General features: G+C 45.2%; 1 protein-coding gene and 1 long non-coding RNA gene across 2 annotated transcripts; both read right to left on the bottom strand.

The window, feature by feature from the left end:
• Window positions 1-980: 980 nt before the first annotated feature.
• LOC122198350 (39S ribosomal protein L30, mitochondrial-like) lies at window positions 981-12,660 on the bottom strand. Its single transcript, XM_042902969.1, is given in 5 exon segments — window positions 981-1,484; window positions 7,833-7,984; window positions 10,998-11,037; window positions 11,789-11,858; window positions 12,593-12,660. Coding segments are annotated over 5 exon segments (834 nt in total).
• Window positions 12,661-14,639: 1,979 nt separating this feature from the next.
• LOC122225201 lies at window positions 14,640-21,333 on the bottom strand. Its single transcript, XR_006205148.1, has 3 exons — window positions 21,137-21,333; window positions 17,287-17,444; window positions 14,640-16,010 (listed from the first exon to the last, which is right to left on the bottom strand). It is a non-coding gene; the product is annotated as an uncharacterized LOC122225201 (long non-coding RNA).
• Window positions 21,334-24,205: the final 2,872 nt, after the last annotated feature.

Consider the following 24,205-nt stretch of genomic DNA (forward strand, 5'->3'; position numbering starts at 1 on the left):
AAACATCCCCATAAACATGCTCATACTACTTCTTCGGCCTCTGGGGCTCCAACCATGAGTCTGGACTTCTGAATCTGGCTGCCACATTGGGAGCTTCTGAATTTCCCAGCTTTGCTGGAGAGGCCCACTAACCATGGAAGGAGCAATTAGGAGTTGTAACCAGAGGTGTATGAATCAGAGATCCATCCCTTTAAATATTTTGATTCACTTGCCATGTATTTGAGCTCTAATCTATATTTATATCTCTATCTTTCTGAAAGGGATTTCAAAAGGGATGGGAGAAGTAGGTATGAAGACGAAGCTTCTCCTTTCTGGACAATTAGCTAGGGTTGTTTATTGCAGGATTATTTTACCCTTAGGTAATTTCGGGGCCGCTTTTTCTCATTGCCCCTAATACCATTCATTATGTTTCAGCTGCCAACATTTGGGCTGTCCCTGTAAGAAAGGGGAATTGTGGGGTGGCTCTGAGGCAGCAACCACGGCGATGCCATTCGAATATTAGAACCTGAGTGTTGTTTGGATGGGTCCCTAGTACGGGACATGGCTTTAATGGGTTTATGAGGTTTATTGTGCCCCCTCTCATGGTGGAAGGAGAAAAAGGTACAAAGAACAGTGAGAAAGGGGGAAACCTCTTTCCTTCTCCTCCTTCTTGTTTGGTATTTAAAATATAGTTTAATGAAAACACTTTCTCATCTTTAAGTATACTTTAAGTACAGTAACAATGATTTGGATCTTTTATTTTTTTTTTTAAGTTTTATTTATTTATTTGAGAAAGAGAGGGGTGGGAGAGAGAGAGAGAGAGAGAGAGAGAGAGAGCATCCCAAGCAGGCTCCACTGTGTCCGTGCAGAGCCTGAAGTGGGGCTCAGTCTCACGAGTCCTAAGATCGTGACCTGAGGCGGAATCAAGAGTTGTTCGCTTAAATGACTGAGCCACCCACATGCCTCTGAGTTGGATCTTTTCATCGGAAACTGCCTTGGCATCAGGACCAAACTGCTTCCTGGAGCACAGGGTTTCCATGCCACCACACTGCTGAGTACCCGGTGCTCTTGAGGCACATATGACACGAGGCCTCTTCCGCTGGGAGTTCTGGGGGTGGCTTCAGGGGCTTGACTGTTATCAAATGTTGATCTGCTTTCAGTTTTACATTCACTGGAGGGATATTCTTGTGAACTTGAGGAGTATGTGCTTTTTCTAATGAAGGCATCTTCATCGTATCTGTCCCCCACTCTGGACGTCTCCTTGTACTTTTTATTCTGGTGGCAGTGTGCAGTTTATGAAGGCGCTGTGGATCCGCGCCATATTTTTATTGGTCTGCAGATGAAGGCTGAAACATTTTATCTGGAATTCTTGACCTGGAAAATGAGTAATGAATCCAGGATGTACAAATGAGAGACTCCACACCTTTGCTCACGGTTTGTAGTCTGCCTGCAGGCTTCGAAACTACTGAGTGCGAAATCCCTGCCGTGAGGGTGGTGGTTATTCCCTTTAGAGGCCACCAAGGGGAAGCTGAGCAGAGGAAGGACCCTGCCTTATGAATATTAACAATAATAAATCTTTTCTGAGAGTTGGCTATGTCATAATTTCCATTTTACAGATGAAAAAATGAGGCTCAGTGAAATGACATTGTAGGTCCCAACTGATTCCTTTGGCAAACAGCAGACCTGGGAATTCACTCCCACATTGTCTTGAACTAGAGCTCATATACACATGCCCGCTCTATCTGCAAACTCAGATTTGCAAAGTAAAGTCGTCTCAGGTCACAGAACAGCTGATGGGCATCTTAGGAAAATAGCCTTGATCCTGACTTAATAATAAGAATCATAATCTGAACCTCAACTATTTATCTAGGGCATGTGATGAGCCATCACTGGTCTTAGTAAATGCTCAAGTGCATGACCTCGTTTCTTTCTCACAATGTTCCTAAAGAAGTGGGTATTATTATCATTCCCATTTCATAGGTGAAGAAACTGAGGTTCAGAAGTAAGAAGTGGCATGCTTGTGCCATGTTGCTAATAAATGGTACAGCTAGGGTTCAAAGCTGTGTATTTTATTTCATTTTCATTATTCCGCTCTCAATATCAATGACTTGGAAATTTCTTTATCAACTGGAGATTGAAGCTGGGGGCATTTTCATGAACCTAAAGGCAACATTCTTATTAGTAAGCTTTTGTAGTTTTCTCCTTGATAGAAACATATTCTGAGGAATGACTTGCTCTTTATATCCCATATCCATATGGCCCTAATAATCAGACCTTTTTGCTCACTCTAATACTCCTTCTTTCAAGGCTCAGACAACAGCATTGTGTCCTCAGATCGTGTGAGGGCTGGCTGATTCAGCATGACTCAAATGGGGCAGGACCCTTTGCAGTGTCCTCCCGTGTTTACTGTTCCCTTCCCAGGTGAACAACCCCTTCTCCACACCAAAGCTGTTGTATGATGATCCCCTTCCATTTCCCTTCTGTGACTTTCCTTTATGCTTTCCATCCCCAAAACCTTTGTCTCCATTTCCCTCCCTTGTAAATAGTCTTTAGTGATACACTAGAGAGAAGCGTATGATCCCTTAAAACCACAGATTGTTTCATCCTGCCCCCAGGGGGTCTCCATTTCCATTCCAAAGGAGGTGAGCAATGCAGAAAAGAAAAAATAGCTAAACACTCTGACTATGTAGAAAAGGAATAGTCAGCATAGTCATTTCCTGACATACATGAAGAAACCTGCATTAAATGAAAGCAGCAGAGTGTGGGGTTCTGGGTAAAAGGATTTTCTGGATACTTTAGGAATAATCTTGCTAGAGTGTACAAGTCTACTTTCCTGCTTCTGGAAAAGTGGCATACCAGGCATCGTGACTCTTTGCTGATTGAGCATTTTTCCTAGTCCTGAGGTCATTGTTCTGGGTAGACATGGGCTTCCATAGCTCCTCAGGCAGACCCAAGCCTAGGGCTTCGTTCTCCTTGTGACAGGAGAGATACCTAAAGAATTGTGTCTTCCAGATGGTTAACAGACACATGAAAAGATGCTCAACATCACATCATCAAAACCACAATGAGATACCACCTCACACCTGTCACAATGGCTGAAATTAACAGCACAGGAAACAACAGATGTTGGGCAGGATGCATAAATGAGGGAACACTCTTGCACTGTTGGTGGGAATGAAAGCTGATGCAGCCATTCTGGAAAACAGTATGGAGGTTCCTCAAAAAGTTAAAAATAGAGCTACACTATGATCCAGCAATTGCAATACTAGGTATTTACCCAAAGGATAAAAAAAATACAGATTCAAAGGGGTACATGCACCTTGATGTTTATAGCAGCATTATCAATAGTAACCAAACTATGGAGAGAGCCCCAACATCCATCTACTGATGAATGAATAAAGAAGATATGGTATATATATATATATATATATATGTATATATGTATATATATATATATATACATATATACATATATATATATATATATATAAAATGGATCATTACTCAGCCATCAGAAAGAATGAAATATTGCCATTCGCAATGATGTGGATGGAGCTGGAATGTATTATGCTCAGTGAAGTAAGTCAGTCAGAGAAAGACAAGTATCATATGATTTCACTCATATGTGGCATTTAAGAAACAAAACAGATGAACATATGGGAGGAGGGGAAAAAAAGAGAGAGGAAAACAAACCATGAGACCCTCTTAAAGATAGAGAACAGGGGTGCCTGGGTGGCTCAGTCAGTTGAGTGTCTGACTCTTGATTTTGGCTCAGGTCATGATCCCATGGTTTGTGAGATCGAGCCCCATGTCAGGCTCCATGTGCTGAGAGCACAGAGTCTGCTTGTGCCTTTTCTCCCTCTCTCTCTGCCCCTCACCCGCTTGTACTCTCTCTCTCTCTCAAAAAAGAAAATAAATAAATAAACATTAAAAAAAGAGAGAGAACAAACAGGGTTGACAGAGGGAGGTGGGTGGGGGATGGGCTAGTTGCGGGAGGACACCTGTGATGAGCACTGGGTATTTATGTATGTAAGTGATGAATCCTTAAATTCTACTCCTGAAACCAGTATTTCACTGTATATTAACTAACTAGAATTTAAATAAAAATTTGAAAAAAAAAACAATGTTCCCTCCATGAGGGTAGGATTTTCATTGTCTTTGCACCCTGCTATATCCCTAGCACCATTTTGCACACAATACCTACCTCTAAGACATATTTTTGAATGAGTGAATAAATAATTTCTTTTCATTTGAAAAAAATTTTGTCTTCTCTCTTTCTTCCTGACACCTAGAAATTTTCTTTCTTGATTTTCAACCAATGTATTTTATTAAAAACTAAAAATAATATTTAGGCTGACATTTCTAATGCTGAAGGGGTAGGGCTTCTTGCCTCACTGCCATCCTGACAGGAAGTTGACCCTGTGTCTCCAGTATTTAGTACTCAGCCATTAAGGCATTAATAAAGGTGGAGGCCTCTCTTGTTTTACAGGATTTGTCCAATGGCCCATTTCACTTAGGTGTGCAGGAAGGAGAAGTAAGCCACTTAGTAAGTGCAGCACCTACAAGTTACTTCTTTTAATTCCTACAAAACCCGTCAAATGTAGGCGTTCATTATCCATACCTGAGAGCCTGGGGAAACTGAGGTTCAAAGAGGGTCAGTAAGTTGCCCAAAGTCAGAGAAGAAGTGACTAAGAGAGGATTTGGGTGTAGGATTCTCAGTCTTTAATGCAGAAACTCTTCCCACCGGCACCCACTGGCTGGGTTGGAGTCCAAATCTGGAAAACTCATCCCTCCCAACTTGGAGACCTCTTGGCCTTAAGCAAGGGAGGGCCATTGGATGCTTGGCAAAGATACGTTCTGGAGGCCTCATCCTCCTGGGAAGGTCTAATAGTACCAACATTGTCGTTGACCAGCCCAACCCAGTGTATCCTTCCCTTGAGCTCCTCCACCTGCCCCCCTCTCCCTTTAATATAAGCAGCCGGGGAGAAGATTTCTTATAATCTCCAAAGTGAGTTCATTCCCCGAACCACTGGTGCCTGGTTATGCATCTTGGCCAAATGTGGCAACACTTCTGAACTTAATTTACCTGTTTGTATATAGGTACTCATGATCCCTCACATTAATATACAAGGTTTCAAGCACATTCTCATTCCCATGGTTTTATTTTGTCTCTAGGAATTTAAATGAATTTTTGAAAGCTCACTTATTGAGCATTTATATGCCAGGTTCAAATCTGTTTAGATTCATGTTCTAGTTTATCTTCACAATGCCCCTATGGAATCATTATTTCCACTTTAGGACTAGGAAACTGAGATTAAGTAACTCATCCAAAGCCCCATATATCCATGAAGTGAAGGAAATTGTCTGAATCAAGAGTTGAAATGCACAACTTCTATCTTTTACTCTTTATTAGATTATTAGATTATAAAGTGTTCTTTCCACTTTTCAGGTGCTAAGAGATATGCCTAAATTCACACATCAGCAGAATAAGGATTAGAACAGGCCTAAGGCATAACTTTATGGATGGAGTGTTTGTGACACAATCATGCAATCTTTCTTCAAATTCATAAGGATGCCTTCAAATTCATAGAGTCTGTCCCACATTACACCAAAGGCTGATGTCAACAGTTCCTTTTGAGTATTTTACTGTCCCAGATTAGAGTCTGTCCCACATTACACCACAGAAATGTGGTGCTGGTGACTCCATGAAATAAATCATATTTGCATGAAGTTAGGTAAAGCCCCCTCCCACCAAGTTCTGGAGGCTGCCTAAGGCCTTTCCTAGAGCGGTTCTGCCTCCCTGTCCACCACTAAGTGAGTTTGCTGGCTCTGTGCCCATACCCAGGCCTGGGATTTATAGTCCAGGCTGCCCTAACACCCCTGGGGGCCCTCCCACAGCCTCCAGAGCCCAGACTGTGGCCTGAGGCCCCAGTGACCCTGCTCTCCCAGGAGGCATTGCTCCCTGCTGGCAAGGTGCCAGGTTTGGGTGGGGTGGGCTAAGGTAGGCTGGGGCAGGAGAGGAGCCAGTAAAGAAACAGTTTATTTCTGTGCCCTGACTTTGGCACGGAGAGACATTTGGGGGAGTTTGAGTCCTAGTGACCAGCCCCAGAAGTTTTCAGGGATTTGAGATTCCTGATTTGGCCCTGAACAAGCCCATGTAGGATCTGCTGATAGTCTCCATTGCCAGAAAGCCCAAAGATGACCTGAGGTCTCCATGGGAGACCCCTTGGGTGTCCACACTGGGGCCCTCCACACAGGCACGTGGCCTCCAGGCAGCCAGCATCCCTCGAGGAAGTCAACTGGGGCTGGAAGGGCAGCTTGGGGTAAAACAACACCAAACTTCCCAGAGTTGATGGTTCTGTTTTATGCTTCAAGTTTTCTCCTCTCTCCTTCCTTTAATTCCTTATCTCTTTTCTCTTCTCTCCCATCAAAGAGCCGGCACATTCTGGGCTCAGATACCAGTTCCACTTGTAATCAACCATGTGGCTGTCAGGAAACTACTTAACCTCTCCATGTCTCAGCTTTTTTTTTTTTTCTTTTTTTACCTGTAAAATAGGAATGATAACATCTTTGCAATTTCTAAGAATCGGAAGTAGAGTGTGTTAAATGCCAAATAAATGGCAATAATGATAATAATTTAGTATTGCTACTATGTGGCATGGTTGGGAAACTAGCTAAAGAATTTTACTTTATCTCTAAGTATACGTACTAGGTGTATCATTAGAGATCAAGACTTTAAGGAATAAGCCTTTAATCAGGGCTCAGGGGCTTTTAAGAAGAAAAATATAGGTATTAAAGCTACGGGAAAACATTGTAGAGACCTATAAGGATCAATCACACATGTCGCCTTCTGAGTGCGAAGAGCCCTCTGTTACTCTGGGTCTCTCTAGGTCTCTGGATACATGTACCTTTATCTGTCACTGGAAAAAATACACTCACAGACCACTCCCACCTTGAACCCTTCAATCCTGAAGAGAGACAAGAAATGAATTATAAGTTCATTGCCCAAGCTCAAGAGAGAGCAAGAAATCCAGTGTGATGCTGGACAGGCTCAGCATTCCTGTCAGCAGAAGACTCTGTTGGCTGATGAAGCGGACCATGGGGACACGTTGGAGGTATACTAACTCCATGGGTGCAGTCTTGGGGACGGCTGATGTCAACAGTTCCTTTTGAGTATTTTACTGTCCCAGATTAGAGTCTGTCCCACATTACACCAAGCCCTTTGTTCTCTAACCAACTGCCTTTCTATGTGTCACACACTGGGCACAGATAACCAGACCGAAACTAGACGATCAGAAGGCTAGTTCTCCAAACCGGGCAACTTTACAAGGTCAGGGCAGTGGGCACTAAAGCGTCAAATGCAGGAGGCAACAAATAGACTGCAGTGATAAATGTTCAAGGCTAATTACTCGAGATTGAAAATGGGGGAATAGAGGTGAATGAAAGAGAGAAAGAGAAAGAAACCTCCTATCTGAAATTGAAATCCTTCCCCTGAAGAAGCACACATCTGGAATTCATTCTTGCAGCAGGCAGCCACAGACTAGCTCTCTACCAGGACCCTGCCCAGCCACCGTGTGACGGTGACTGAATACAGGCTGTGCTTTGCGTGGGGCTGATAGAATGTTTCTCTGATAAATATTCCTGCCAAAGTTAGTTTTCGAGCCATGGTTCATAAATATACAGTATTCCAGCAAAAAAGTACAGAATGTCCTCCTGGGGCTGACAAGCAAATAGTTTCATAAATAACCCTCTTGACACATGTAAGATGTTAGCATTCTTGAGGTTTGGGGCAAGGGCAGATGTGGATTTAATTGCTCGATTCAGTCTGGAGCCACACTGGACTTGGACGTTACCTTTTGGGGGCCGATGGAAATGTTTTTCTTGGCTCGAGATATCGCGTTGCTTGTCAACACTGAGGACAAAGGCTTCTCCTCAGGACATTCTGGTCCAGCGTGGAGTGCTGCACAGGTGAGTCTGACCAGATCGGCATACAAGGGGATTCGCACTGGGGCATCAAATAAACGGCATTTCTTTACCTCAAGAAAGGGCTCAGCTGAGCCACAATATTAACTGCTTTGGGGGCACTGAGTGCCCAACCCCGGGCAATGTTGACAGGGAAGGGGGAGAACGTTCCAAAGAAGCCTCCTATTTTGATAATTTTTTTGTTTGTTTTGTTTGTTTTGTTTTGTTTTGTTGTTGTTTTTGGTAAAAACAACAACAACAACAACAACAACAACAACAACAACAACAAAGTTTGGGCAGATTCTAGAGTAGGCCAGATCAAGCACTGAGTCTAGGGGGATTTTCATATAAGCAGCATGATTGGATCCTTAATTAGTGGGACAGAGTATAGTTTGTCAAAAATGGGTATTATACTGACCCCATCACATTTCTAGGATTCCCATCTCTGAGGTCCACTGAAGTCTAACCTATTCATACAGTGTTATCTAGGTTGAAAGAATGAGGACATTACACTCCTGAGCATCTTAATAATCATTTCTATGGCGCCTTAAAGCTTTCCAGGCCCTTCGACATCCACAACTACAATTGAGTAGCCCTGTGAGGGAAACTGGGCAGGTGGTACCATTCCTATGTTACAGATGGGAATGCAGAAGCCAGGTGAGAGGAAGGGAACTGCACGGGGAACCCAGAGACTAAATGACAGAACAAGGATTCGCATCCAGGCCCTTGGCCTCTTGAAGTTATGTCAGTGAATGGCTTGGTTTCTCAGGCATTCTAGATAAGCAGGGAGCAGGAGCAGGGAGAAATGAGCTCTAGAGTGGGAAGATTTTGACGGTGGGCAATGACAGGAAGATTTCTCAACATGCTGGGGACTCTGTTCCGAGGGGACACCTTAAGCAGACGTCTGGAAGATAATAAGCCACACCAGCAACCTTACGCTCCCTCCCTGTGACTGGAGCCAGTGGCAGACACAACATCACCTTAATGTTCCGAGGTGTGAGAAGGGCCCTTGCAGGTCTCAATTACAGTGTATCGACAGACCGCATGGCGGCCTGTTTCCGAAGACGGTTCTGAATTCGCCTGTGAAGACAGCAGCTTTAATAGTTTTTAAAAACAGGGTAAGAAATCTTTCCATCCTCTCATTTACTAAGTATATTGTATTTCTGTGCATTGACTAGAAGGGCTAAATCAGTTAGCAGTGGATAGTAAGATAAAGGTACTAGTAAGAATTGTTGTCCTCCGACAGCTGAGTCGAGTACCTGGGTTAAGCACTTGATATTTGTACCCAGTTTATCAAGTGGGCTGAACTCGGGGTGGGGGGGCACTAACAGGAAGTGGATTTCTTTTGCCCTCCAGATGCTGTGCTCCTGACCACGCTACAGACCCCTTGCCATCCCCCTGGTGGCATCTTGGACAGATCTATCCCCTGTTTTCTAATCAGTTTAGGTTATAAAAACAGGTACTGCTCTGGTTATTCACACTCAACTCAGGTATTAATGGTCTCCTCAAGGCTATACTAAAAACTTCAATATTCCCTCTCATTCAGAGTGCCTGCACCCTGAACTCAGGCTAGAGGGACATGCAGTGGGGGTGGGGGGTGGTCTCTTCTTTCACTTGTTCTTAATGTTCTTTCCTGTCCCTGTGGCTGGCTGGCTTCTTCAGAGATGGGGCTGGGGGATTAAGGAAAAAGGGACCCTCTTATGGGACTGAATTGGCCATCAGTGCTCTGTTTGGCAGGTGTGCACTTGGTGGCTCTTATGCATATACTTGCAAATTCTCAGAGGTCCAGACTGAACACTGAAGCAGACCTCTTGTAACATTCTTAGCTCTTGCCCTGTTGTCTGCTCAAAAGCATCTTTCTACTGGGGGCCCACCATGAGGGCTTAGGCCCCTCTGGCTTCTGCAGCATCCCCATAGCCCCTGGAAAAACTCCTGTGTTCTTGCCTTGCCCGACGGGTGGGCTGGCTTTTCCCTACCAGGTCCTATATCCTGGCTCTACTGTGGCATGTGACTCCACCCCCCTCTAGTCTTTTGTAATGACCAACCTCTGTAGTCATGGATGCCACCAAAGGCATGCCATCCTATCCCAGCAGCCCTCTCACTGCTCTTGGCCTTAGTCCCAGGATAGCATTGGTCCTGCCATTCTGCACCTTTGTGAAGACCTGGCCAGGTGTGAGATGCTTGCCTTCACTTCTTCCAGGCATTCCCAGTCTCTGTGACTGTTTCTTTTGACTACACTCACCCCTCCTTCAACACATTTGTCTTGTGAAGGGACACTTCTCTGTGCTTATCCCTGAGCTCGGGAGGGGACATGCAACAAGAAACCTTTCTAGACAATTCCCACACCTTTGAACCTCCAGTCTTCTCTTTCATTGCTTGTCAATCAGTTATTCTTGCTGTACGGGTCCTGCTACCTTATAGGTTATTAAGTCTTCCCCAGAGAACTAGCACCTCTGTTTAGCATATAGGGGCACTTACCTTTTATGGTACTGAGTGTGAAAGCGTTAACTGAATCTTAGAGACAATAGGAATCTAAATTTAACATTCTATTTATATACCTAAACTTGACAACAACCCATGCCCTGTAGCTCTAATTATCCCCATTTTAAAGATGAACACACTGAGACCCAAGGAGTTCAGTGACATGTCAAACGACAGCGAAGCAGCAGGGGAGTCTGGATTGGTTCTCACTCTGATCTGAACCCAAAGCCAGTGCTCTCAACCTGGGACGTGAAGACAGCAAGAAAGCCCAAAAGTCTGCAGACCTAGAGAAAGAAAGAAGTGGGAAGGAGAAATTCTCAAATCTGTGTCCTGTTTGTATCTGTTATCCGAAAGCCTTGATTTCAGTAGTCTGTATGTGATGGTGGGGCTGAAGCAGCTCAGTTAATTTGCATCTCGTGAAAGCTGAATCACGCTGGCCTTAATTGACAAGCACAAATGGCTCTGGCAAAGGTGAGGGAGCCAAGTGCAAGGGACAACGCCATCAGAGTTGACAACAGAAGTTTGATTAAAGAACGAGCTAACCAGGGTTCCCTGTGTGATGTCAGTCCTCTTACCGATCTCCTGCGTGTAGTCAAATGAATAATTATAGTCTACCTGAAACACAGATTTTCCCTTTCAAAGTGCATTCACATTTGTGATGTTTTTAATGTGTCCCCTACAATCAGGCAATCAGAGCAAGGACTGCAAGACCACCCAATTTTTACATAAGAAAGCCAAGCCCTGGGAATCCTGGAGTTCCCCCAAGGGTAAGGACTGGAGATCCCATTTCCTCCCTTCCTCTGAGTGCTTCGCTCAAGTGAGACTCTTCAACAGTATATTCAAAGAGGCCTCAAGGAAAGCAGATGTCCCTGGCTGCTCTCTGAGTTCCTGCTGGGCTGCTTTTGTAGGCACAGGGGAGAACCCTTTCCACTGGCCTGAGTCTTGCTTTTGTTCACTCTCCCTGTCTACACTCTCACTGTATATATTCAATTCCAGGCATTTTTTTTTTCTTTTTTAGGAGAAAGCAGAAGACAGATCAAGGGGCTGACAACATAAGGACAAACTTAGTATTGTGCTGTCTATCTCTAGGGGGTGCACAGGCACTGCCTCCCACATTCCCTTCCCCTCTGTTCACAGAAAGAACTGGGAGCAATAATTTCAGTAGTAACTCCTCTTTGTTGAGCACTGACAATGACTGTGTGTTAGGTATGGTGTTAGGTGTTTCACATGCATTGTTTTCCTTATTCCCTTCAACTACTGGAGAAAGAGGGACTTCAGGTCCATAGCTTCTCCTCTAAAACCCTTGAAGCCAGGTGTGTTTCAGAATTCAGAATATTTTAGTTGTTAGAAAGGTAACATGGTTCACCTGCTCTATGTTATCTAACATCCTCAGCAGGGTCTGTGGCAGCATCTTGTTACCAAACACATTCATATTTCTGTGATGAAATGGAGAAACAACCATAAAAGAGGGATAACAAAGGCTATAAATAGCCTCATGTCAATATAGATCAGTTTTTGCTGCCATATCAATGTATGCCAAACTTGGTGAAGAAACTTGTGTTTTTCAGAGCTCTTTGGATTGTAGAATTGCAGGTGAGGGGTGGTGGGTCTGTATTATTATGCTCATTTACAGATGTAGGTATAGAAGTTCAGATAGTTTCCATGAGTTGTCCAAACTACAGAGCTGCTGAGTGGCAGAGCTTGGATACAAACCCAGGCCTCCTGATTCTAGCTCTTGCTCTATCAGCCACAAGACTTCCATAGTACATTTGTCCCTCGAAGCATCAGACACAATATTTGCATTAACCAGCAGCTGTAGTTTTTATTCATTGAGGGCAAGGGCAGGAGAACCTTCGGAATCTCTCAATTCAGTTTTAAGAATACGTATAGTCTGCCACAGATGGGCACTGTGTGCTCTACTTAATATTGGCCCATGAACCAGCAACGTCAGCATCACTTGGGAGCTTATAAGAAATACAGGATTTCAGGGGTTCCTTGGTGGCTCAGTCGGTTGAGCATCCCACTCTTGATTTTGGCTTAGGTCATGATCTCAGGGTCGTGAGGTTGGGCTCTGTGCTGCTCACAGAGACTACCTAAGATTATCTCTCTTCCTCTCTCTCTGCCCCTCCCCCCCACCTTTTTTTTTTTTTTTTTTCAAGAAATTGCCCACTTATGCTGCTTCAGATCTTCCCGTGTGATGAGAAGCTTCGTGTGGAGGCTGGGCACAGAGTGGCACATTCCTATATTTAAAACTTTATTTATTTATTTATTTATTTATTTATTTATTTATTTATTTATGAGAGACAGAGAGAGACATGGCACGAGTAGTGGAGGGGCAGAGAGAGGGAGACACAGAATCCGAATCAGGCTCCAGGCTCTGAGCTGTCAGCACAGAGCCTGACACGGGGCTCGAACTCACAAACAGTAAGATCATGACCTGAGCCGAAGCCGGACGCTCAGCCGACTGAGCCACCCAGGCGCCTCTCTCTTTTTTCCTCTTTAGGAAGAAAGAAAAGAAAGAAAAGAAGGGTAGGATCTCAGGTCTCACCCCAGACCTCTGAATCAGAAATGCATATTAACAAGCTCCTTGAGTGGTTTACTGGCACAGCTCAGTTTGAGCAGCTGTGGCCTGGAGCTCTTTTCTTGACTAATCTCATTTAAGCCCCACAACAACTCTGTGAGGTAGGCACTGTTGTCATCCATTTTAGCTAAGAAAAGTGAGGGCCCGAGAGATTAAATAACTTGCCTAAGGTCACACGACTGGTAGGTTCCAGACATGGGGGGGAGGAGGGGGTTGGCATGACTCCAGGGTTCAGTTCATCACCAAGCTGTCTTTTTCCTTGCGGGCAGGAAATAAAACCTGAGATACCCTCAGGGGCATTGGATGGGCCTGCTCCTGTTGAATGGTAAGGAGAGAGATGAATCCCAACCGCAAACTGGTGGTTGCAAAGGAGCCTTTTTCCTCCACCATCTCTCACCCTCAGCTCCTCTATCGGATATAGCAGCCAGCAGAGCTGTTACACCTGTTCTCATTCTCCACCTCCTAGACACAGAGTATAATTTCACTGCCTTTTTTCACTGGAACACAGGCAGGTCATATGCCTTGCTTTGGCCAGTGGGGAGTGAGTGAAAGTGCTTGCATCATCTCCAGCCGATCCATTTACTTCTCAGTGCCAGACAGAGCAGCACCCCTGATCCCTAGCATAGTGGTCCTGGAACCATAACTGGTGATGAAGCGTCTGTCAGCCTGGAGCCCTCAGCGATTTCAAGGAGCAGAGCCTCCACTAAACACACACTGGACAGATAATGCAAGTGAGAAACAACCTTTGTGTGGTTAAGCCTCTGAGATTTGGGGGGTTGTTTGTTACCCTGGCATAACCTAGCCTATCCTGGCTGACTCTCTGACTCATCTTCCTTTGCTCCGGAGGGACTGATTTACACTGCAGGAATGCCAGCCAGCAGCTCTGTGGGTGGGAAAAATGTACCTGCTTTTATGTACCCAAGCTAATAGCCGCTTTCTCCCTACTGTCTGTGAGAGTTTGTCTCTTTCTCCTCCTTTCTTTCTTGGTGCCAAATTTATTTCTGATTTGTTTTCCTTGTTGAACCTCTACAACTCCTTATTTTCCAAGGCTATTTTTAGTGGCTCTATTCTACCCTGAAGGAAATAGTTCACATCTTGGTGCCCAGGGCTTTTTTAGCTCCTTTTAATGGGAGAGGATAGCACATATCAACAATTCTTTTAGTCACCAAGTCATTTCCCCAAGAGGCTTAGAGAAGAACAAAATGTCTCCATCAAATGAGTTTTGGATGTTAGACTCCAACCTCCTCATTGTGCATGATCTTCCCGGTACAAACAAGACTTTAACTTTCCATTGCTTCCTTCCTTTTGGAGGTTAAAGCCTGGGTTCCTTAAACCTGGTGATTTTCCTGGCCTACTGGACTGGTCTTTGGGAGTGGGGTTCAAAAATCTATGTCTTTTAAAAGCTCTTTAAGTGATTTTCTAGAGAGAATTTGATGACAGCTGTTTGGGAAGTCTTGGGTTGGCTATGTATTCTACATACTGAGCCACATATATTTGTTGTAACGTGATATCTCCCTGTTCATCAAGAAGTCATCCTTGATAAAAATATATATATATATATATATATATATATATATATATATATATATAATTAAAAACAACATTCCCCATGGATATTTATAGCAACTTTATTTATAATTGCCAAACTTGGCAACAACTGAGATGTCTTTCAGTAGGTGAATGAATCTATAAACTGTGTTATATCCAGATGACAGAACAATATTCAGTGCTAGAAAGAAGTGAGCTACCAATCATGGAAAGACACAGAGAGCCTTAAACGTATATTACTAAGTGAGAGAAGCCAATCTGAAAAGGCTACATACTGTATGATTCCAGTTATATGAGATTTTGAAAAAGGCAAAACTATGGAGACCACGAAAAGGTCGGTGTGTTCTAGGGGTTGGGGGGCGGGAGGGATAAACAGGCAGAGCACAAAGAAATTTTTGGGCACTGAAACTATTTCGCACAGTAGTGCAATGGTGGATGCATATCAGTGTATGTGTCAAACCCCATAGAATGTACAGTACCGAGAAGGTAAACTATAGACTTTGGTGATAATGATGTGTCCATGTAGGTTCATGGGCGATAACAAACATACTGCTCTGGTGGGAGATGTTGATGGTAAGGATGATTGTGCATGTGTGGGGTCTATGGGAACCTTTTGCACTTTGCTCAATTTTGCTGTGAACTTAAAACTGCTCTAAAAAGTCAAGTCTACTGAAACAAAAGCAGTAACATTCTCTTTCATGCTTCTGGAGGAGACGATGCCTTCTTGGGAGCGAGTCTGAGGGGTGAAGCTGAGCACTCCAGTTCTCTTACGGGTTTGCTATTTGCCATTCAATGTCTTCCATCTTACCAGCAAGGCCAGTCAGAACAAAAACAAGTGTCAGAGAGTAGGAAGTGCTTAGGCATGAACTGGAATAACTAGGATGAGCAAGGCCCTATTAGAGGGCAGGTTGTGACCCATTTCTTATCCAGCAATCTACAGCCAGACTTCTCCGCTCTGTCTTCTCAAGGGATGTCAGGGAAGTGATGGCTTTGTATTTTTGCTATTTGTTCTGTGGGGGCCATGATCATCATGGCTTGTGGAGACCAGGAAGGAAGCAAGGGGTAATCGGGCAAAAGGGCAGCATGTACCACAGAAGCACCTGGAGAGATGCCAACAGACCACAGGCAAGGAGGCAAGAAGTACACAAAATTCAGAAGGTAGGAGATCAGAAGCCAGGCGAGTAGACTGAGTAATGGATGGGAGGCAGGAGCATCTGACCAGTGAGAAAACCTCTTATCAATTTTATTTTACAGGGGGAGCCTGTAGTGTGAAATGAGACACTAGGGTCCAGTGGTGGCCATGATGGTGAAGAACAAGTGGGGTAACCTCCCAGTAGGGGGAGGGAGGTGCTCAGAGTCAAGGATGCTACTGGCTCATCACTGCAACACGTGACCAAGAGTCAATCAGCTTTCACAATGTCCCCTGGAAGTCAGTTGCCAAACTGAGGCTCTCCCATGCCTGGGAAGGAGAAGAAAATGGTTAAAAGACAGGAAGCAAAAGTGTCTCCATTGGGCAGCCACCAAATTTACCAGCCATCAAAACCTTTGCCTTTGGGGAGCCTGGCTAGCTCAGTCAGTTAAGTATCTGCCCTTGGCTCAGGTCATGATCTCACGGTTCATGGGTTTGAGCCCCGCATGGGGCTCTGTGCTGTCTGCACAGAGTCCTCTTTGGATCCTCTGTCCACCTCTCTCTGCTCCTCTCCTGCTCACTCTCTCTCTCTCTCTCTCTCTCAAAAATAAATAAATAAGCAAATAAATAAATAAATAAAATTAAAAAACCCTCTACCTTTGATACAGCCTGGGAATATTTTAAGAGAATATCTGTTGATACTTAAAATAAATTAAAATAAAAGGATCAGCCTAGTTCATGAATAGCTGTGAAATAATAATCAAGAGCCTAGCTTACGTTTCAAGAAGGAAGCTGAAATCTGCTGGCCTAGTGTTTAGATGCTAGAAACATGCTAATGGTAACATTAGCAGTCTTTGTAATCATAGTAAGTAACAATAACAATAATAATATGTCAGTAACTGCTGAACCTCTCAGCTATGGTTAGAGATGTGTTGCTGTGCAGGTCTGGCCCGGGGGCAAAGTTTCTGGGCTTTCCTGTGGTTTTCCAGTTTTCCTCTGGACTGTAAACCCACCTTCAGCCCAGGATGTGGTATAATTGACACTATAGTGTAAACAAATGTGAACATCAATGTGATCCCTGTTTTAGGGAGGTGCTATCCAAATCCTATTTTGATGGTGGAATGCAAGGTAAAGCTGCTGATGCTGGGCTTTAAGGTGGGAGGAGGAGTGGGGTGAGGGGTGGTATTTGGGGGGGTGCAGACTGTGTGATGTTGAGGCTTATTAGTGGCTCTTCCACAGCCCTTGAAACCATACTTTAACAAGTGAAAAGCTTTGCAAGCTGTAAAGGACTATTAGACGCCAAAACAAATTACTTTTCTTATTATAGGTGACCAGGAGCAGATACTGATGCCACAGGAAGAGCAGAGGGAGCTGGAGGAGTGAAGGCTGAGAGGTGAGTTATTAACAATTTCCGAGTACATGAAGCACTACAGAGCAAAAGTTGAGACACAGCTGTTCTCAACAGCCACCAGAGTCAGAAAAATAAGCTTGACTGACAGCAGGAGGAGGGAATTAAAAAAGATCTAGAACAGTATTAAGTACAGGAGAGTGTGGCAAATAGTATCCATTCACGCAGTCATTCAGCAAACCTTTACTGAGCACCTACCAGGCAGCAGGCACTCTGCTAGGTGTCGGAAGTATGAAGATAAAGCCAAAGCCTCTGCCCTCAAGTGGTTCACAGAATCACATCAGCCCAGTCGTCACCTCCGCAGATATGTGCCTTCCTCCCTGTAAATGCCTCGTAGATATTCATCGCATGAATGGCTGAAATAGGATTGAACCAGTGGGAAAGACAAAGAAGTCATCAGGTATCACAGATACTTTTCTCTAGCCTGGGGTTGATGTACGCCTTTCCCGAGGCAGGAAGGTGGCTGATGGAGATCTATGTCCAATTGAAGATGCCACTTATAATTAGGTTTGATTCCCTGAAGTGCTGTTTTTGGAGAAAGTTGTCCAGTATTTGAGGAAGGCCAAGTTTAACAAGTTAGACCTGAAACTTCACCAACCCTCCAAGTCAAGTTCCCCGGCCAAGCGTTTCTATTTAATTGGATGTTGTCACCAGTCATCTGCTCCAAGAATGCAGAACACTACTTTCAAAGCAGATACCTTTTTTGGAGCTGCACAGTGCAAATCTTGATGAGTGAAGTCAAAACAGCGCCTGGCAGTGTGACTGACAATCTCACATCAGTCAACTCAGAAAGAACTGGAAGGCTTCCACCTCCCTGCCCGCCTCTGCCACAAAGTGCCTCACACACCATGTGCATCTGGCTGGCCATCCACTAGGCAGACGTCGCAGCGTGTGGTCTGAGTGAATCCCAGCCTTCTCCTTTCTGTGCCTGCAAAGCTGTCCCCAATTCCCTTGAAGCTCCCTGGACGACGCCCACACAAAGGCCTTTCCACCCGCCGGAGCTTCTTCCTGTTGCTGTGCCTTGCTTTTTTCTTCACAGCTCGATAAACCCTTCTCATCTCATATTTATCAAATGCAATCACAAAGGGACCACTTAATTAACAGGCTGCCATTGTGTGGAAGATGATTTGGAAGCGTATAGCCATTTAAGAAACCTCACACTGTTCCAGACGACAAAAACAGTAGGATGCACCATCTGGGAGGAAGCTTCCGCTGAAACAGACGCCAGTGTTTCCATGATTAAGAACCTAATATTATAACATCATAGTATGCTGTGCCATTTGGTTAGCAGAGGCAGCCTTGCGAGTGAGTGTTCTCAGGTCTCGCCTGCTTAGATGCAGCCAAATCATTCAGTATCAAAATATTTGCTCTGGCAAGGGGCCATGGTTTATACTGCTCTTGTATCTATTCCCCCATCAAGCCTATGCGGGGTGGACACACTGAAAGAGCTTAATTAAAACTTGCCAAGGAATTTGTTGGCTCTGACTACAGGTAGGGTGAGGGTGTGGGTACTATGGCTTGTGAAGGCAACTGCAGGTGAATTCACAGTTCCAAGGGGGATGAAAAAATTAATATGATGTAAATATTGCCTGCAAGAACTGAAAAAAGCTTACCTGATCCCCCTAAAATATAACTGCTACTCTCTCTATTTATACACACACACACACACACACACACACACATACACAAACACAGCTACTCCTTATGGAAAATTTAGAAAACATAGTCAAGCAAAAATTTAAAAATAAAAATTACCCATAATCCTCAGAGAGAGCAATCTTTTTGTATATTTCCTTCCGATCTCTCCCCGCCCCCTTGCGTTTTCTGCATCATATTCTGTGTAGAGCAGTTCCTATGTTACTTCTTAGGCCATTTTTAGTCTCATGTGTACATGGCTCGTGACTTCTTGCCCCCTGGTAAAAGTCTCTTTACCTCCTTTCTGGCTATCCAAATCCTACTCTGCACTAACTTCCGGCCCTACCTTCTAATCTCATCCACATTAGAAAGAATATGGGATTATAGAGACTTTCATTTGGTCCACTGAACAAGCTGTGGACATGGGCAAACCACTTACCTTCTCTGAGCCTCAGGTGTCTCCTTACGATAATGGAGATGAGAACCTTGCAGAGTTATGGTCACAGTTAAATGAGGTGAGGTGAGTAAAGAGCAATGTCAGTAGATGAAGAATCTGTTTCTTCCCTGGTTCTCTGTGTACCCAGAGCACCTGGAGTATTCTGCTCCCAATTTTGCCCATTCTAGATACTTCAACACCTTCCGTTGTTTCTAGGATACAATCCCCAGTTGGTATGGTGGTCTAAAAAACTGCTGATCAGCTTTATTTTGAACCAAGCTTCCCCTCATTCTCCATGTCAGTCACCTGACTTTCCCCCAGAGCAGGGTTTGCATGCACTGGTCCCTCTACCTGGATCAATCTTCCCTCCCATCTCTACCTTGTTATCTACTTCTCATCTTTCACAGCCAGGCTCACTTGTCACATTGTTAATGATTCCTGCCCAGGCTGTCCAGAGTAGAGCAATCCTCTGCTGCCTTCTCATAGTGCCACGTACCTATGCCTGGGTCTTTTTTATTTATTTCTTTGGGTTTTAAAAAAAAAAAATTAGCATTTTCCCTCCCAGAATTAGTCTTCATGAGAGTGAGCAACATGTCTGCTTTTGTTCTCCAGTGGATTTCTAGTCCCATCACAGAACCTGACATACAGTTGCTTCATGCATATCGTTGAAGAATTAAACAATTCTGTTTTCCGGTTGCTGACACCAATGAATGGCAGCCTGTTAAGGACCAGGGATGTGTCTTCTGTTCCCATGGGGCTCAAAGAGGGCCACTTCATCCCACCCCAGGCCCTAGAAATGATGCTGCATTAGCCTTAGTCTCATGGGCATCTCCCTAACCTTTCAAGAGGGTCTATAACAGAGCCTGGATGAGGTTCTGTGCCATGCATGGCACTTCCCAGACTGTTCCTCTTTCTCTCTCTCTCCTTTTCCTTTGAACAGAAAATCTATCAACCAGGCCCACGTTAACCACCTCCTCCACCATGAAGCCTTCCTTGGTGTTCCTTTCTTACCCGCATGGCGTCCGTCCTGTCCTCTGGTACAAACAGAACTGATTTCACTCTGTTTCTTGTGGTGTGCTGAGTTGTTAGCTGGTCTGCCCTCTGGCTAAGCCCCGAGTCCTTAACTTGTTCCCCTTCCAGACCTGGCTCTCATGTCCTGTTCCTCACCTGTTCCCCACTGTTCTTCATTCCTCCTTTGCCCTCACTGTTGCAGGTGTACATAATGTTCTTCAGTCCTTCAAACCTACCATAATCTCACACTTCTGGGCTTAGGCATGAGCTGTTCTTATATTGCAATGCTCTTCCCTCCCCCTCTCCATATGCCCAATTTCTAATTATCCTCCCACCTTGGTACCAAGGCTGCTTCCATCAGGAAGCCTTCCTTGATTGCCTGGGTTAGGTGGCTGCTCCCTCTCCATACTGTGTCCCTTGAGCACTTCTCACTCCTCCTTTCCCCATTTTCCCTACAGAGCACATGCTCCATGAAGGCACACAGACCAGTCAGGTTTACTTTGCTTACCCAGTACTTAGTAGGTGCTTAATAACTACCTGGTGGATGAATGCATTAAATCTGCCTCAAGTCACCTTTGTAACCTTCATTCTGCCCCCTTGCCACTATTCTCTGCCCAGAGTAGGACTGAGAGATGTTTGGGGGCGGGGGGAGGGGGATGGAACTGAGGTCTCCCCAGTAAACACTTCTGGAGCCCTTTCCATTGCCAGCAGGGACCATTCTCATCCCTCTCTGTGTCACCAGCACAGGCCTGGGCACGGAGCAGGGGTTCTACATTGTCAAATTACAATTGTATTTCATATATTGAGACACTTGGTCATACCAGCTGTATCACCTCTAGCAAGTCCCTTTCCCTCTCCAGCCTTAGATCTGCAAAGCGGGATTTTGAGAGTTAAGTGAGTTAAGATCCACAGCGAGTTAGGACATAGAGCAGAGCACCCAGTGTGAGCCACCCGCCACTTTGCTACCTGCCACGCAGAGCTCTTCATCCTGACTAGGGCTGGCTCTGACTCTGAGCGGTGGCACCCGGGCCTGGCGGTCGGGCGGAGCCTTGGGAGCTGGCGCGGCCCTCGGGAACTCCTGGGCTCCCCTCCCCTCCAACCCCGTGCTCACGGTCTGGCCGTTTTGCTTTCGAGATACACCTGGCCGCTGCCTGGCGCCCCGGGCGCCGCCGCCACTGGCCGCCACCCCCGCCCTGCGCAGCCCCCGCTCCTGGAAGTTTCCGCGGCCGGCAGTGAGTCACCGCCCTTTTTTTAGCAGCCGCGTTGGATGTGCAGCGTCACACCGCGGCTCCCGAGAGCCTGGGGCCCTGCCGCCGGCGACGTCAATGCAGAAGAGCCCAGCGCTCATCCAGAGCTAGGCCGGTGCAGGGGTGGTGACCCTGGCCCCGCGCCCCTTGGTCCCAGCGCCGCCGCCAGACTCCCCAGGCCTTCAGAGCTGCCTGGCTGCCCGGGAGCTTTCCGGGGTCGCTTACCCCTGGGGGGGGTGGCGCCCTGGCGCGATCGGTCTGTGTGACTCTGGGGCCTTGGAACTGGGGAAAGGTGGGCTGCGGTGAAGAGGGAAAACAAAACAAAACAAAACAAAACAAAACAGGAGGCAGCCATCCGTGCCTGTCCATTATCAGTCCATCCACTCACCTGCCCAACTAGCAGCCCATCCATCCAGGCATTCGTTCACACCCTAAGTCATTTAAGACCCTTCTTCCCATCCATCCATCCACCCACCCATCCATCCATCCATCCATCCATCCAACCATCCACCCATCCATCCATCCACCCATCCATCCATCCAACCATCCATCCACCCATCCATCCATCCACCCATCCATCCATCCATCCATCCATCCACCCATCCATCCAAACATCCAACCATCCATCCATCCACCCATCCATCCATCCAACCATCCATCCACCCATCCATCCAACCATCCATCCATCCATCCATCCATCCATCCATCCACCCATCGCACCACATCGTGCATCCAGCGGTGTGCTCCTCCTTGTAACCACCAGCCTTCCCATCCATCCAAGCATTTACTCACAGCTAAGTCACTTACGACCCTCTCTTCCTCCCATCCATCCATCCAACCATCCACTCACCCATACCATCATTCATCTACCTTTCTGCTCCTCCAATCAACAACCTGCTTTCCCATCCAGCCAGTTGACATACTGAGTCACTTCAGGTCCTCTCTCCCTACATCCACCCATCAGTAATACACTCATTTATTTACCTCCCACCTGACTATTTGTCTCTGCCCGTCCACCTATTCATCTACATACTCATTTGTCCAAATTAGCATCCGCTCTGCTAGGTGCTGACAATACCAAGATCATTAGGGCGGTATCTCCACTCCTGTGGAACTCAGAACCAGCATGGTTTAATATATCCTAGGAAAAAGTCTTTGCCCTTATTCCTCTCCAAATTAAAGAACTATATGTAATACAGTGCTATTACAGTGGGATAATAATAGTAATAGTAATAATAGTGATAATACTAGCAGCTGCTAACATTAACTGAGCACGATTTGCCAAGCAGTGTTCTAAGCTTTGCACATGCAATATCTCACTGGATCCTCACTCACATTAACCTGGGAGGCAGGTACTATTAAGACACCCAATTTTCAGATAAGAGAAACCAAGACTCACAGAAATTAAGAAACTCCTGCCCCACAGCTATTAAATGGCCACACGGACGAGACACCAGACTCTGACTTTGAAACCAGGGCTTCTAGTTGCTTTACTGGTGTTTGTTACCCAAGAGAGGCAACACATTAAAAGGATTTAAGTCGGATCAACTATACCACCTCTCTAAGCCTGTTTTCTGTAAAAGGAGGGACAGAGACAATGCATACTCAGAGATAATGTATATACTCAGCCTAGCATCCATTTGCAAGGACTAATGTGACTGACTGATGGACTTATTGCTGACCAATATTAGGGTGCAGAGGAAATGAGACATAGCTATTGCTATCATCCATGTTCATTACAGAGCAATTAAGAGTAAGAAAAACATCCTCTTGTGATTCTATTATCTAGAAATAACAGCTGCTAACATTTGGTTTATGTTCTTTAAAATGTTTACTACCCATGTTTATGGATTATACACATTTGAAAGAATATAGTATGCTATGGACATCTTTCCACAAGCTCTTCACTGCTATTCTTGCCTCCAGTTGCTGTCCACAGAGTGTTCTCTTGAAAACACAAATATTAATTTTCTTGAAAATCATAAAGTTCCCCTCAACCCCCACCACCACTATTACCAGGATAAGATCCATGTTCCTTAATGCGACTATTAGGCCCCTCGCGATCTATCTTTCTTCGCTTACCTTCCAGCCTCATCTCTGCCATCCTCCTCTTGTTCTCTTTGCCTTTAACACATGGAACAACTACCAATTCCCAGTGAACCTCTAAAGTGGTAATAATCCAGATTAGAAGTGATGGTGGCTCAAACCAAGGTACCAGTAGTAGGGGTGGAGAGAAGTGAATTTAGGTGGGAGATAGGATTGACTTATTAATCGGATGTAAGGATGAGAGAAAAGAAAAAGTCAAGGACAATGCCACATTTCTGGCTGGCCCTGTGGGGCAGATGATGGTTTATCAGCAAGACAGAGGCATCTTGGTATGCAAGAGGTTTGGACATGGTGAGTTTGAGGGGTGTGATGGCCAGAATAATGGCTACCCAAAGATATCCACATCCTAACTTCCAGAACCTATGATTATGTTACATTATGTGGCAAAGAGACTTTGCAGATGTGAGTAATTTAAGAATTTGGAGATGGGGAGATTACTCTGGATTATCTGGGTAGACCAATGCAGCAATCACAAGGGTCCTCAAAAAAGGGAGGTAGGAGGGTCAGAATCAGAGTAGGAGATGTAACCACAGAAGCAGAAGTTGGAGTGGTGACAGGCCATGAGCCAAGGAATGCAGGCAGCTTTCAAAGCTGAAATGGACAAGAAAATGGATTCTCTCATGAAGCCTCCAAAAGGGACATCTGATGCCATCCTGCTGCCATCTTGATTTTAGCCCACTGA

Source organism: Panthera leo, chromosome A1 (assembly GCF_018350215.1).
Source record: "Panthera leo isolate Ple1 chromosome A1, P.leo_Ple1_pat1.1, whole genome shotgun sequence".
Taxonomy (NCBI): Eukaryota; Metazoa; Chordata; class Mammalia; order Carnivora; family Felidae; genus Panthera; species Panthera leo.